Source organism: Cuculus canorus, chromosome 14 (genome assembly GCF_017976375.1).
Source record: "Cuculus canorus isolate bCucCan1 chromosome 14, bCucCan1.pri, whole genome shotgun sequence".
NCBI lineage: Eukaryota > Metazoa > Chordata > Aves > Cuculiformes > Cuculidae > Cuculus > Cuculus canorus.
In genome coordinates, this window is record NC_071414.1 from 7791949 (window position 1) to 7806957 (window position 15009).

At 36.1% G+C, this 15009-nt stretch overlaps 1 protein-coding gene across 2 annotated transcripts in view; it reads right to left on the minus strand.

Moving 5' to 3' along the window:
- Positions 1-528: 528 nt before the first annotated feature.
- GABRG2 (gamma-aminobutyric acid type A receptor subunit gamma2) overlaps positions 529-15009 on the minus strand; it is a 65307-nt gene continuing 50826 nt past the window's right edge. The window contains exons 7-10 of one of the 2 annotated variants that reach the window (XM_009565048.2): positions 8014-8166; positions 5779-5984; positions 3988-4011; positions 530-2515 (exon numbers count right to left, since the gene is read on the minus strand). In XM_009565048.2, coding sequence (XP_009563343.1) covers positions 2240-2515; positions 3988-4011; positions 5779-5984; positions 8014-8166 — 659 coding nt within the window. In that variant the 3' untranslated portion in view covers positions 530-2239. Of the gene's footprint in view, positions 2516-3987; positions 4012-5778; positions 5985-8013; positions 8167-15009 lie in introns of both variants that reach the window. The other variant, XM_054079859.1, reaches the window with a different exon arrangement.

Genomic DNA, 15009 nt, shown 5'->3' on the forward strand with positions numbered 1-15009 from the left:
AGTTGAAGTAGAGGAATTAAAGGGCTGATTTGAGCTGAGGTTCATCACGATCTGTGTAAAACCTATTTGGTACCGGGGAGAAGATCCAGGTAAAAATTAAAACCTTAAATGTATAATATCAGCCACTGTTACTAACAGAAAGCTGTTAGACTACTGATCAATGGAAAAGAAAAAATCAGTGATCTGTCTGCACCAGCTGAAATGCATTTCTGTGTGAAAGATGATTGACACTCATTCAGGGAGTGGAGACTTTCTGTCCTCTAAGTAGATGGAGAAAGGTTATCTCTCTTCATTAGCGTACTTCCAATTCAGCATTTTTTTTTTCTTTTAAGAATAAGATAATCTTCAAAGTGGTTTTAAAGATTTTGTTGCCATCCTTGAATGTTATGTGGGTGAGCCGTCTGACTAAGAAATGAGACAATGCAAAGCATCGAGGATTATAACCAGTTATATTTAGGCAGCTGATGAATCAAACTGGCCAAGCAGTCTAGTCCTTGAAGCATGCTTTTAACAAACTAATCGCAAGAAAACTGGAATTGAGTGCAGCAGTTTTATTGAAAAAGTCCACAGGTGTGTGCAATTCCTTTATTAAAATGTTTTCCAGTACATTGGACAAGGAGCAATTGATGATCAAGAATTATTTCTTTTTTTATACATTTTTATTTCCAAAACTATACAAACATCGGAAAACTTTCCTTTTCCTCCATTTTAGCTATTAATAATTCTGTAATGATAAGTTATATATATATATATCTCCCTTTTCAGCCTGCAAGCCCAGTTTCCTGGAGGTGACATTTTATATCTTTGACAATTAAAAAAAGGTCAGTCATATTTACATGTGCTTAAGGTTGCATAATTGAGCATCACACGGGTTCTGAAAACCAGTTAATAAATGGGTTTCAAGATTCACCCAGAGGGGTTGAAGGTTTTACATACACATAAACTGCATACATGTGATTTAGTAGCCAAGACACCCTTTGTTTCCTTTTATTTTCCAGGCTATCTATAAACTGAGTTCTAGCCATGGTAAAGTTTTGTTTAAGTAAAGGTACTCATTGAGTGAAAAGCAGCGCTGACAATAACTATTGCTAATCGAGGACATGAATGGACAGAGAGTCATATGAGGATATGTAATACAAATCTAATATCTCAAAATGAAGTTGAAGCTCTTATGTAAAAATAATGTCTATAATAAAAACTATTTTCTGGACCAGATTAAAGAACAAAAAATACCACACACATACTTGTGTAAGGGAAAAAGTAGAGCTCAACATGGGAAAGAACAATAGCAGCACATGGATTAAATTTGGAAGCTGATCTTGCAATGTATAATTACTGGAAATACAGTTGAAATATAGCAACATTATCAATGGAAAATGAAGGCTACAACTGCAGCAGACACATAGAGTATACTTTATGAGCTATTATATTGGCCATACAGATTTGTCTACATGTTATTTATTTGAATCCTTAAGGCTTCTCTAATGTCTTACGTGAAAGTGCTGTCTGCTTGGATCTTCCATGCAAGAGGGAAAGGGGTAGTTTTTCAAGGAAAAAAAATTGTCAACATTTCAATTACAATAGCACATCCAGAGACACAAAATAAAAGACAAAACTTCATGATACTTTTGTTTTATTTATTTTGGCCCCCAAAAGATGCATGCACTACATTTTATGTACTACAAGGTATTGAAATATTTACAGCATTGTACATGTGCTCTTAAAGGGATGGCAAAGGGAAATGTCTGTTTTTATCTTGGTGGGAGTAGAAGTTACTTTCTTAGCTTAATAATACCTGTTCAAAGTGAGAGATGACTCTTCCAAAAAGAAAAGCTCACAGAGAATTAAGCTATAGCATAATTATAGCCAATGTTAACAAACTGTACAGCACTTTACCTGGGAATTCTCCTCACTCCTATTTGAAATAGCACTACCAACTATCAAGGCATATTGCTGTGCTCCCCTTGCCCTGTCTGCTCTGTTTCTCTCTATTCCAGCAGGTATAGCTGTATATTACCTGTTTACATGATTCTTATTTCAAATTATTTTGTCACATTGAACGGGCATTTCATTCACAATAATCTTTTGGACAAAAGATATGATTGATATTTACCAGATTATGGCACTAAAGAATTCAGACCACTATAAAGCGCATCGTAAATACTTCAAGTGAACTTAGGAAACCATCTCTCTAAGAAATTCAGTGAGTAAGGCTCGTATCACTGATTTCCTTTTGCTTTTAAAGGTAAAGGTATGATACCCAATATACCAGGTTAAACAAACAGAAGGCAGTTGGGAAGAAGATGCGGGCATAGGAGTCCATTTTGGCAATGCGGATATGTATTCTCCCATGCCTCCATGCTCCTGTTCGACAATCCTCAAAGCAGCAAAAAAAACTGGCACAGTCCTTGCCATCGAGACACTCGTACCCATATTCTTCATCCCTTTCTTGGAGGTGTGTAGCATTGTTCATTTGAATGGTAGCTGATCGAGGCCGGATGTCAATTGTGGGTGCCTAAGGTGGAGTGGTGAAAAAAAAAAAGAAAAAGATGGCAGGAGGGAGAGAATCTGTTATTAACACCAGACCAGTAGGGGGATAGAGACTAATGGTCAACACGTGAATGATGGTTCTGCGTGGGGCACATGGGAAATTGCTGAGGAGATCTAATGGTGACATAACCTAAATTTAACTTGTTAAAATCAGTTGCATCGTACACTTGCACTTTACGGGAAAGCAGCACAAATCAATATCAATTTAACAGCTGTGGACAATTAGCTTTAAAGCCAAACTTAGTAAACATTAGAGGCTAAAGAAAACATTCAGGAATGTAACTGATGGTATTTTGAATTTCTTTTTTGGTTTATATTTTACATAGCTGCTTGATATCTGAAGGCAACTTGTGTATTACACACAGAAGGAACTGAAACAATCAATTGGAAATGCAGGATTTGAATATATGGCTGGTTCATGTTGAGACAGGAGCAAATATATACACAGGAAAAAAGGCAAGAACTGGGTCTTTTGAATAAGGTTAGGAGAATCTCTATAAGACTCTCCAACAGCTTGTATATGTGCAGTTCATTCTCTATGAATGTTCACGAGCTAGAAGGTTTGACTTATTCCAGATTTTATGTAGTAGCTGTGTGTACATATACACATACATATTTGGAATGAATCGAGCGAATTATGCATTGTAAACGCATTTGAGCACTTGGCAAACAGTAGTATAACAGGCATTGAAATTTCCTGCTGATAGTTATTAGGGTAAAATAATCCCATTCCAAAAGTGTGTAAATTTCTTGGACTTTATTTTTACGTGACTTCTTTTTTCCCCTGTTTTATTTTGACAAAATCTCTGCATTTCTTAATGAAGATAAGGTTTAGATGTGGAAAATAGCTAGATATATCTGCTAATTTGCTAAAAGTGTTTTGATCCAGTGACAGCTTTAAAAAAAATATTTGTGCACCTTAAACCCTTTCAAAACTCTGACATTTTGCATAATGAGCAGCATTTGAGTAATTGATGATGACATTGAATTTTGTTCTGGTCAACATCAGAATAGATTTGGTTTTCTAATTTGGATATAATTGCAAAGGTTAAAAAGGTGGGCTCAGAGTTGAGTTCTAAAAGGGTGTGTTGTGGGTTTCTGGTGTAGCTGGTGGTATTGGATCCCATGGCAAATTAAGGAAGAGGGAAGCAGAAATGCTTTAACATTAAACTCCCTTAATTCATGCGATCCAATAATGCTGGTCACTCTTGAACTTAGGTAAGTTCAGGACCACAGAGAATTGGTATTTGGGCTGCTGAATCAACTCTACAAATTGTTTAGAAATATGTAACCATTCTACTTAATTAGGAAGTTACCTTGAGTAGAATGCTTAGATGTCTCATTATAAAAAACAACAGAACACCACTCTCATATAAGCTCTAATAGTTAAATTCAGCAGTCGCATGCAGTGAATTTCCATTCCAAAAGACATTATACCTTGAAGGAAAACATCCGAAGAAGCTTTCATTTTGTAGACAGAAAAGAGAATCAGAGGGTTTTGTTTTAAATTAAAGAAAGGAAAGAAAGAAAGAAAGAGACAAAAATAATGTAAATTAAAAATATGTTTCTAAAACATAGTAATTCAAAAAGAACTAAATTTGTAGAAAGGTTGGGATAATAGCAGTTTAAACAAGTATCTGTAATATAAACCCCCCACATTCGTGACTTGTCATTGTCTTGTAACTACATCTAGGCCAAAGACATATCAAACTCCATTTAGATCTTTTCATATTCCCAGGGGATTCCAACATTTTATGTTGAACTGTTCTGAAACAGGAGACCATTCACAGTTTATCAAAACATTTTTTAGAAAAAAAATCTTTTTACCTGTGGTCTGGTTCCTGAACACTCTACCTCTAGTGTTTTAGACTCTGGGATCAGGATCCAGGCAATCATTTACAGTTCTCTTTGTCCCCAAATGCTTACAGATAAGTAATGTAAAGAACAAGTCATCTGCCATTATATGGACAACTTTAAGTGAGATAGTTTGAGGTAGTTAATCTTTGCTCCTTTAACTGACTGTGGGAGACATAAATGCACACAGACAGCTTTTTATCGCAGCCTAAGAAAGGCCGGGATGCACCATACCTAAAGTTAGAGGAGAATTCTTCCTCTATAGCCTTAAAGATGTTTTTCTGGCTGTTTACCCAATACTCAGTACCTGTTTGGATTTTGGAGATTTTTTTTTACTCTACTTATCAACAGTTTCAAAGTTGAAATTACAGTGATAGTGTGTAATAAAAACCTCTTTAATTGTCCTTTTTCTATGTTTTTTTTTGTGCTACATGTTGTAACTAAAAGATCACGTCTTCAAAAGTCCTTGAAGACTTTAGCAGAGCAAATCCAAGCAACTTCATTTCTTCCTAGATGCCTGAAATGGATTTGAATATACTCTCTATTAATGTAAAACACTTGTTCTTCACATTTCTCACAGGCATGTTTGGGTTTTTTTTGTAGGCTGTTAGGCTACTCCTCCCTCTAGGATTTTATACTAATTCTTTTCACAGACAACAGAATTTTTAGCTCAATTGTGAAAGGCAAAGAAAAATCTGTCCTGGAATAAGCAGCAAACTTTATCCCTATCTACCCAAACCCCTAGTGGGGGGTGTTTCCAGGATTATTTTTATTCTGTCTATTTTATTTATATATATAGTGTAACATACATCCATCAGTAACCTTGTAAACTGGTAGTCACTTTCTGAGGGAGAGAAGTAGATAAAAGAGGTAAGAAATACAAGAAAAAGAAGATAAGGAAACAATGAAAAAGAAACAGATTAGGGCAAAAATAGAAAAAACAAACTCCACAGTTCAAATGTTACAGTTTAACTGTAGTCCTGATAATAAGAAAGAGTCATGTCAATAATACAGGTATAATTTAATGGCAGAGAATATGGCTAAAGCTAAGACAGTTTTTCCATAAAGGTCACAGAAAGAGCACTATCTAGAACATAAATAATGGGTTTGGTGTTTTGGTGACAGCTGTGATTTGCAGAAGACTTTAGTTAAAGGGATCCTTATTCTAAGAAATGAGTTTCTCTGGCATCCAGAGAAACATAATATATAAGCTTTTCATTCTCAAGGTGAGTGCTTGCATTTCTATTAATACAAAGGAAGAGAATATATGTAGTAGCAAATTCTGAAAAGAAAGTACAAGCATTAAAAGGGATTTCAATGCTCTGTCAGAAAACCTAATTGAATTTTAGACTTTGCCAGTTAAAAGATACATACTGGATTTTTCTTCTTTTTGTCTTTATCCTTGCTTGGCTTTCTGTTGCTTACAAAGTAGTGCAAAGTTCCGTATTCCACGAGTGCAGAGAAAACAAAAATAAAGCAGACTGACACAAAAAGATCCATTGCTGTCACATAGGAGACTTTGGGTAGAGATTTACGAGCAATTGTACTTAGGGTGGTCATAGTCAGGACAGTTGTGATACCTGGTAGATAGAAAACAGCAGAAGTATTACTTCAAGTAGCAAACTGATTTTGCCAGTTATCTCTCTTTAACTGGTTTTGAAGTATTCCTGGAGTTCAAATACATAGCAAAGATATTAAATAGCGTGTCCCAGCAGTGAAATTCAATGAGAACTTTGAAGATTAGCACAGGCCATGAAACATTTTTCCATGGTCACCTCAAGTGCTGCTCTGCAGAATGCTTTAGTTAGTTGGATTCTGATCCAAGGAATTTAATTTGTTTTAGTTTTGTAGGTTCCTTCTAGGCTTTTATTTATTTTTAATTCTGGAGTTTATTTTTAGGGTTTTTGTACTCAAACACTTAAACAGAGCTAGAGAAAAGCAGGCGTGTGTCAGAGTGAGAAAATAATGGTGGAGAAAAAAAAAAAATCACTTTTCTACTTTCTTCAAGGTAACCTCGAGACCAGCCTCAAGCTTTTTGTTCTGTTGGGATAAGTTTTGCTTATTTTCAGTTGTTGGGTAGTGATGCCAGTGTCAGAAAGAGACACGCTTGCAGCCATTATGAGGTAGAAATTAATCAAAATTCTGAAGAAACCATGTAATCCAGCAGGAACTCCCAGACAAAATGTGTGTAGATTTGTATGTGTGCTACACAGAGAAATGAAAGTGTTTCCTTTCCCTTGCCTAAATACAGTCTAGTTGTATCTAAAGATGCTATCCCTACACCATTATCTGCTGCTCTTTTGTTTTGCTTATAAAGCTGGAAGGGAGAGTCTCTCAGGGTTTCTTATAACTTGAACGCTGTGAGGTCAGTTTTCTTCTGTGCTTGAGCTGTCATCCGGTCTTCATAAGTGACTATAGTCTATAACTGAGAAGTAACAAGACATGCTTCACCATCCCTTCTCGTTTCAGAACACTATTCCCTGCACTACGATGTGAAGAACATTAAAAATGCATCAGCACAGTTAAAATCCATCACATCCTATATGGCAAATGTCATACCACTGATTTTACCTCCTTAGTGGTACGAATAGACTAATTCTCAGCGGAGGAACTGGTTGGTTTTACATACCTAAGTAAAATTTTAAAATAATAGCTGCATTTCTTTATTAATTTAAAAGAGGTTTTATAACCTCCTTCTAGAGAGGCTGTGAAAAAAAGCAATAAAATCCTTAAAACTTTCTGTTATGGGAGACTCTGGTCCTCTATTCTCGTGTTTTTTTTTCAAGGGAGTTTTGGGATGAAAATGCTGTTCCTTATTTTGCACTCCAGGGCTTTATGCTGGAGTTCTGTTTAGAAAAAAAAAAAATGCAGAAGGAAAAAATCAGAAAGATTTTCACTTGTGTGGATTTAATGCAGAAGCAGTAAATTTGTTTAACTTTCTCTAGTCAAATGTTTCTGCTTTGCTCGTTCTTCAACTGCTTTGCATGAGCAGGGTTAATTTTATCTCTTAGTTTATTTGTGGAACAGTTGCTAAATGTGTAGAAATTGCTAATTCTGATTAATTGCAAACCACGTTTTCGTGTATAGGTTTTTAAAGGAAAGGACAAGGACAATCTAAATTAATTAGATTTTTGTGGCCAAAAGTTGCAGTTGATTGTTGGTCCCTACAGTAGAAATCAGCGTACCACATTCTCCTCTTTTTACTTTTATGGCACAGAGACAGGCAGAAAGATTGATACGTTCTTGATATTTATTTCATTTATAAGGCTGGTCATCATAACATGGAAATAGAGCAAATGAAACTAGTGCATCCCTGCTTCTACTCCAGCAATGTTCCCCATCCTCTTGATATTTATAAAAAATATTGCTGTCAGCAGAAAAGGTGCAAATGTTTTTATTGTAAGCTATCTGCAGTACTCAGAGTTAGGATCTCACGCTGTAAGATGAAGAGATGTAAATACGGTTTAGGCTGTGTTATTCCTTGGAGATGACTAGAATGAGGAGAGCTCCTGTGAAATTCTCTCCTTACGTCTACAGACTGGTGACCCACAGAGGTGTCAATTAAACATCATGATGTTTGAATAGAAGTGGGAAGAAAAAACAACTCACCCAGAGATGTTCTGGCTGGAACTGCATCCTTATTAATCCAGAAAGAGACCCAGGACAACACAACAATGAGCGTGCAGGGAATGTAGGTCTGAATAGTGAAATAACCCATTCTCCTGCTCAGGTTAAAGTAAACAGACATGACTACATAGTCTCCTGGAAAATAAAAGTATACTGAGATAGAATAATATATTAAAAACCCAACACAGAAATTCAGTAAAATAGCTAGGGTTTTCCTATTCCTTGTCTGAGGTTTATATGGTAAACTGATTCACCAGATGCACTGATGGCAAATACATGCATACCTTGTCTTTACGACGGGAATAGCTCAAGATTTTTCACACTATGAAAGTAAACAATCTCACAGGTGCACTTAAGTAACTCGTACTTTAGGATTTCAAGGGAAACCTGCCTTGCATAGTTCAGCAGGCTTCTTTCTGCCCAAGTCATTGCTGTTAACTTGCAAATGCCCGGTGTAGTCCTCTTTCAGCAACTGAGTAGTGATGGTCCAGCAAACCTCCAGTCACCACCCTGTCCCCGTGAGCACGGTCTCAGCTCTGCTCTCAAATACTGTATGCTTTCAAATATACTTTCTAAATTATTCATGTTCTCAACTATTCTTCAGGGCTGTACCGTGTCAATAATTAATCTTTTATTTGCCCACAGTTCTTCTGTTGTATTATTTCCTCTAAAAGCATTTGAACCCACATCTTCTGAGTGCCCCAAAAAGCCGGGCTGTACATTACTCTTGTGTGTGTAAAACACCATTCCATTCAGTAGTTTTGTGATTCTTTTTTCCAGCCTTTTTCCTCTCTCAAACTATTAAGTAAATGCCATCTGGATTCAAGAATAGAGTAAAACTTAAGGTACAGCACTCTTGGGAAATCTTAATTGCAAAAGAACTACAGAACCCCAGGCTACAAATAACTTCATTGCAATTCAGCGAAATGCAGTCTAGAGAAGTCTCAAACTGAAATAGAATAGGATTTGCAAATTTAAAGTACGGTAGTTTTCCAGCGTTATCAAAGAGGCTCTGTAGCTAATGTGTATTCTGCATAGATCAGTACCTTTAGTTAACATCGAGTTCTCTTTTTTCAGGCATAATTAAAATTTTAATTTTCCCAAGAATAATCCTTTTGATTCTGGTCACAGAAGAAACTTCAGAGATCACTTTTCAGCTGGTGTTTCTTCATTATGTATATTTTTTTCAGTTTCATTGTCCATATCCCATGGATTAACTGGTTTTAATTTAATTATAATACATAACAATTAAACCAAAAACTTAAAAAGCAAATTATATGTGTGTGGTTTACAAGAAGATATGACTGAATATGAACAACCAATTTTAATATTTACAATTTGGTTATCCACTTAATTCACAGATAAGTTTGTATTATATATGTTACTATATTACCTTAGTGAGACAAAAAATTAGCAGAGGAAAGAGATGAAATATAAACATAAGCATAGATGAGAAGGTAAAATGAATAGCACAGAATTGAAATTTAAAAATAAAATCTTCTCTTTTTGTTATTGCTTCTTTTTCTGAAGCTGCAGCTGCTATAGACGCTTTGGAAGTAGCTGAACAGATGTGTCAGACCAAGGTAACTACTTTCTCCATACTTTTTGTCCTCTACTTGGATAGCTCTCTTTGCCCGACTGTTTTGGTCATTCTAGCACTCTTGTCTTGTAAGAGAAGAGTAAAAGAATAGAAAATATCACAATCTAGTACACAAACCAGCATTTTCTTACAGTCAAATCCAAAACTCAGCATTGCTGCTGAGAAAATGGATAAATCCAGGTGGTCTAAACCAAGGCAAGAGTTCATGCATCGCCCTTGTTCAATAACAGTGTACGCAAACCAAGCCTAATGGTGGTGTGGATAATGTACAAATACCCGAGAAACCTCAATCCTTCCATTATATAGATCATTTCCACATACAGTGTTTTATTGTGGCTTTGCTAGAAAGCTTGGGTTTGATCATCTGGTCTCCATGGAGACTTGTTTGGATTTTTGCCTTAATGCAAGGAGTGGTTTTTTGGACAGTAAGCTATTACAAAAATATCTTTGCATTATTTAATTAATTATTTTAAAATAAAAATGCTTTTGTTAAATATGTAATCCGTCAGAGCTTTTAAAATGTACATAGCTTGTACACAGCTCAGTTCATTCAGCAGTGAGGAAGCGTTATTTTGATTCTGTCATCTCAAAGATGCACCTCAGAGGACAATCTATTTCCGTAGAGTAACAGCAGCGTCCTGTCACAGCACATTTGCTACACAAATTGTAGACAGTCCAGGTGGAAGTGTTTTATATCTAATTCAGTGCAGTTCCCTCTGCCCTTTGTGTTTTTTTGAGGCTGGTTTGGGGTATTTTGATATCCGGACTACCTAACCAGTGACGTTTAGCGATACCATGTCTCTGCAACACATTTCAAAAAGTTAAAAATTGTAATTGTTCAATTGATTTTGTTCAACTTTCACGACTTTGCACCTTCCTTTATGCAAAGGCTTCCTTTCCTAATAGATACATATGTAAAAAAATCCAGAATACTTTAGGAAACACTGTCTTGGCTCCTGATATTTACAGGTAGTTCATGGAATTATTCTGGCAGACTTTATTTCTCATGACTTGTAGAACTAGAAGTATTTTGCTGAACTCTTAAGGAAATAAGGGACCGTATATACCTATATATGGGCTTTAATTTTTCTGCTGATGGAGACATTGAAGCAGAGGAAGTAAGAACTTCAGTGTCAGCCACAACTTGCCAAGCAGTGTGCATATGACCTGTATGAGGAATCATTCAAGGATGATTTCTTTTAAATCACATGTTGCTTTCTAATCTGAAAGCCTACTGGTACTGCAGACACTGTTTCATTGTGGAGTCAATTCCACCATTTCAGAGAATCTTACTAAATAAAGGAATGGTGTTAATACCACAGAGAGATATTTTCTTTGTTTCTTGCGTGGCTTGATTGGGATTCTGGGAATTGGGATGTACCGATGATTCTTTTTATTTTAAGGTAAGTGTGAGAATAACAAATATAAGCTAGGAAATGCCAAGTCAATAATTCTATAGTGTATTGAATATCTTCTCTAGCCTTGAAGTAATACGAACAATTGTAAATAAAGCATTAAAGAAAACAGGACTAAGTGGTGGGATGCTCCAGAGAAGCATCTTGCTGGTATTGCCTACTTTATGTAAATGGTGTTGGAATCATATAACAGCAGCCTTCTGAGATTTTGAGTAAGGAAGGTACTTTGAGCGTACAAATCTAGTGCAAGACCAAAGATGTGCAATTTAGAACCTAGTATCTGTTGTCAAAACACGTGCATCCCAGGACTTAAAATGCTTTAAGACCTCTGTGGAACACGGACTTGACAATACTTTGCTTAATCACACCTTTCATGGTGGAATCTTTGGAGTCTTGCCCCAGTCCTGGTTTTATCCACTTTATTCATGGATTTCTCTGCTCTTCAGCTGGGACCAGCTTAAATACTCTCTGTTATTTTCAAATTCTCTCTGTGCCTGAGGTGATTTTCACTCCTGCTGTGATACTTGCATGAAGCTGTCAAACTAAGACATTATTTTAGTAAAAAAATGGCTAGGCTTGATTCTTAGTGCAGTGTCCTTCATTAGCCCCCACTTGACAAATTGATTATTTTTTCATTATTGCTTCATTCTCTCTCCCTGAGCTCTGGATCTTGTTTATCCAGTGTTGTCTCCTGCAGCAAGAATGCTCTTTAGGCTGCCAGTTTGCTTGTTGGAGGTCTCATAGACTTTTGGATTTTTCTAGAAATGAATGATAATGCACCCTGGCAGTATCTCTGTAAAACAACATACTTAAATAGTTAACATTTAGCACCTTAGTTAGACGATTTTGGATTATTTAGCTTTTCACCAAGACCTTAGAGTCCTGCTGCACCATTCTAAGGTGTATATGACTATTACATATGACTAGATAGTAATACCAAAGTAATTTCTAATTTTTTTAAAAAGTAGAAAATTTCCCTGAAGAAAAACTTACTCTTCTGAAGAGCATAATAAGTTATCCTTAATGTATTTAGACCTCACATCTCTCCCTCTTTATATATATATTATATGAATACATGTATTTTTCCTATTCCTCTGATAGATGCACATAGCCGACATAGTCTTCTTTCTCTGAAGGTTTAATGATCAGTTAATTAGTTTCTTCAGTGACATATATTTAAACTAGAATGCATTTCCTCAGGAAAATGCTATCTAGGTCATGTTTATTGTCACATACAAATGCTCATATGTTTTCTACTAAAAATATATTCCTGCCAATTATGTTTGGAAGATCATGAGACACAAGGCAGGGTTAGAGCATCTTCATATGGCTGCTCTGAATGGAAAGCCAAAGGTTTTCCTTAGTGGCAATAAACCCTGCTGCACACAGAAAAAGTGCAAGGGCCTTAAGTCGCTTCTAGAGTAGGAGCTATTTTGAAAAGGAGATGCTCACCATCAGAATCCTCTATTGGACCTTAGAAAGCCCTTATGAAATGTTTTATTTTGGACTGTCCTGTGCCATCCTAATTTACATAGACTCAAGGCAGGCTATGCGAACTTTGGAAAGCTGCTGCTGCCATGCACTTGTGTGATATGATCTCAATAGCAGGATTCGGGCTCTGTTAGACGGTAGGGAAAGTGAATTCCTGATTTGAGGAAGCATCCGTGCGTAAGTTCTGACCTAAGTCCCTAAGGTTCAATAGAAGGAATTAGTCGTGCCAGGAAGCATAGCCAAGGGGGATGTACGCTGCACTTAACTGATTTAATCAGCACAGTAGGTGCGTTCCTTCATTGCTTCCTGGTTGTGGAATCATTTATACCTGTGCGAAGTGAATGGGGAATTATACCCATTAGTACTCTCTTTATGCATGTTTAAGTGACTGTGCAAAGTGTAAGGTAATGGGGAAATAAGCCTCTAATTTGTACTCGGAAGTGATTTGGAGGCTAGTTCAAATGCTAGAGAAAAGAACAGCTTTCTAACATTACAGGAAATTGGTGTCTTAATTATAGTTCAGATAACAACACTTATAACTGGGATTGTCTCACGCTTACTATTATAAGATTCTGTTTTCTGTAGTTTAAAACCCTGCTAGTTTTAAATTATTAAAAGAACTGCAGAAGAACTTCTAAAATTATATGTTATCCACCTGGTCAAATTATTTGTAGCTGTCATTTCAGTTCATCCTCATAGATAGATTTGGAGTGGAGACAATTCACTATTTCACTTCTGTTAAGCATATGGAGTTTTGAACAGGGAAATTCCATTAGCTGGAGGGCTGGCCCTTTTACATTTGACATTTCTGTGAAAATCTTTTATGGCTAAGTTAAAAGTTTTGGAAAACAACCAATGTGTGCATAGACATGTCCATAGACATAAGAAATATTTTCTTACAAGAAGACTTTGTTCTGACTAGCCCTGTGCTATCACCGTTCCTTACAAAGCTACGCACTGCTCTGAAGGGCACAAGAAAAACAGATGGATGGTAGAAGGAGCTCTGTTCTTTTCAAACTTTATTTGCTCCATCATACAGTCTGCTTCCTTGAATCCCCAGAATGTCTTTGTGTTCTGAAAGTACGGAGCATATAAGCTCCTCATGTCATACTGACTCCATGCGCCAAGGAGCTTTGTCATGGAGCTATTCTCCCCTTGGAGCTGGATGTGTTCGATCCCAGGGTTGAACAGGATTTTCCTTGATTTTTTGGTTACCTTAAATATTACTACCAACATTTAGTAGTACGAAAATCAATGCATGTTTTAGTAATGCTGATGTTTATAATTTAGTGCTTTTTGTGCCTAAAAACGTAAAGAAATCTGTGCAGAAAATAAGTTACATAGGAGAATATTGATGATGAATCAATAAGTGGCAGAAAAATGCTACATGTCTTTATTATATCTATGTTTAATAATTTAAATCTCTGTTATATAGAAGTTTTCCTCTACTAGATGGATTTGTGAAACTGCTGAGGGGAAAAAAAACAGGGGAAGAGTATGCATGAGCCAAATTCTCTCAAAATTTCAGGCCATCGTTTGTTCTTTCAGGACTGATCAGATGACTAGCAACTAGGATTAATATAAACCATTGTTTATATGGTAACTAACAGGCACAATTTTGTTATCGCAGCAAATAGCAGGCATGTGGTTCGTACAGACCCAGGCATGCACCAGCTGTCTGGAATTCCAATGGGTTTTTCTTTCCTAATTTTACACAGAATTGATACAGAAAAGAGCAAGAGCTTTTAAAAGATTTGTGTAGAGAACCATATGAAAATATAGATAGAAATGAAACCTTTTCTCAAAATGAAATCACATAAAGAATTACATAAATAAATGACTTGTTTATAGATGGGAAATCCCATCCAGTTCATCTTTCTGGATGAGTTATACATAGGAGAAAAGCTAATAAAAGAAATGATGCCACAGGAGGGCACTGTCACCTCAAAATAGAAATGAGAAATGATTGCAAGTCTGCCAGCGGAAAAGAGAATCTTAAAAATTTCTAATTATTCTCCCCATTGAGAGTTTACACAAACACTCAAGTGGCATCACTGACTTGTATGGCTCTGTTAATAGAGGAGCACTTGTAAGAACTAAACTGACTCTAGTGTGATACAAGTATTACCAAAGTAACATCACCTTTGTGCTACGAGTAATGAGTATAAACTGCATAAATTGTTAATGAAGAACAACTGTGGCAGCAGAATTTATCTTCTTTTCCTCATAAATAACTAATAGATACATCCTTGTACTCTCTCTCTTCTACTGTTAACATGGCCAACATCCTCATTTTCTGTTAGGGAGAGATCACAGCCAGCACTACTGTTTGGGTTTTTTTTTAAAGAATGAACAGGTAAATAGTGTTTTAATGGAAAAGATGTGTTTTATTGGTTTTAGTCATGGTACATGGAAATACCATTAAAATACTAACAAGATTGCTTTAAATATCTCCTTTAACATAGGAACTTC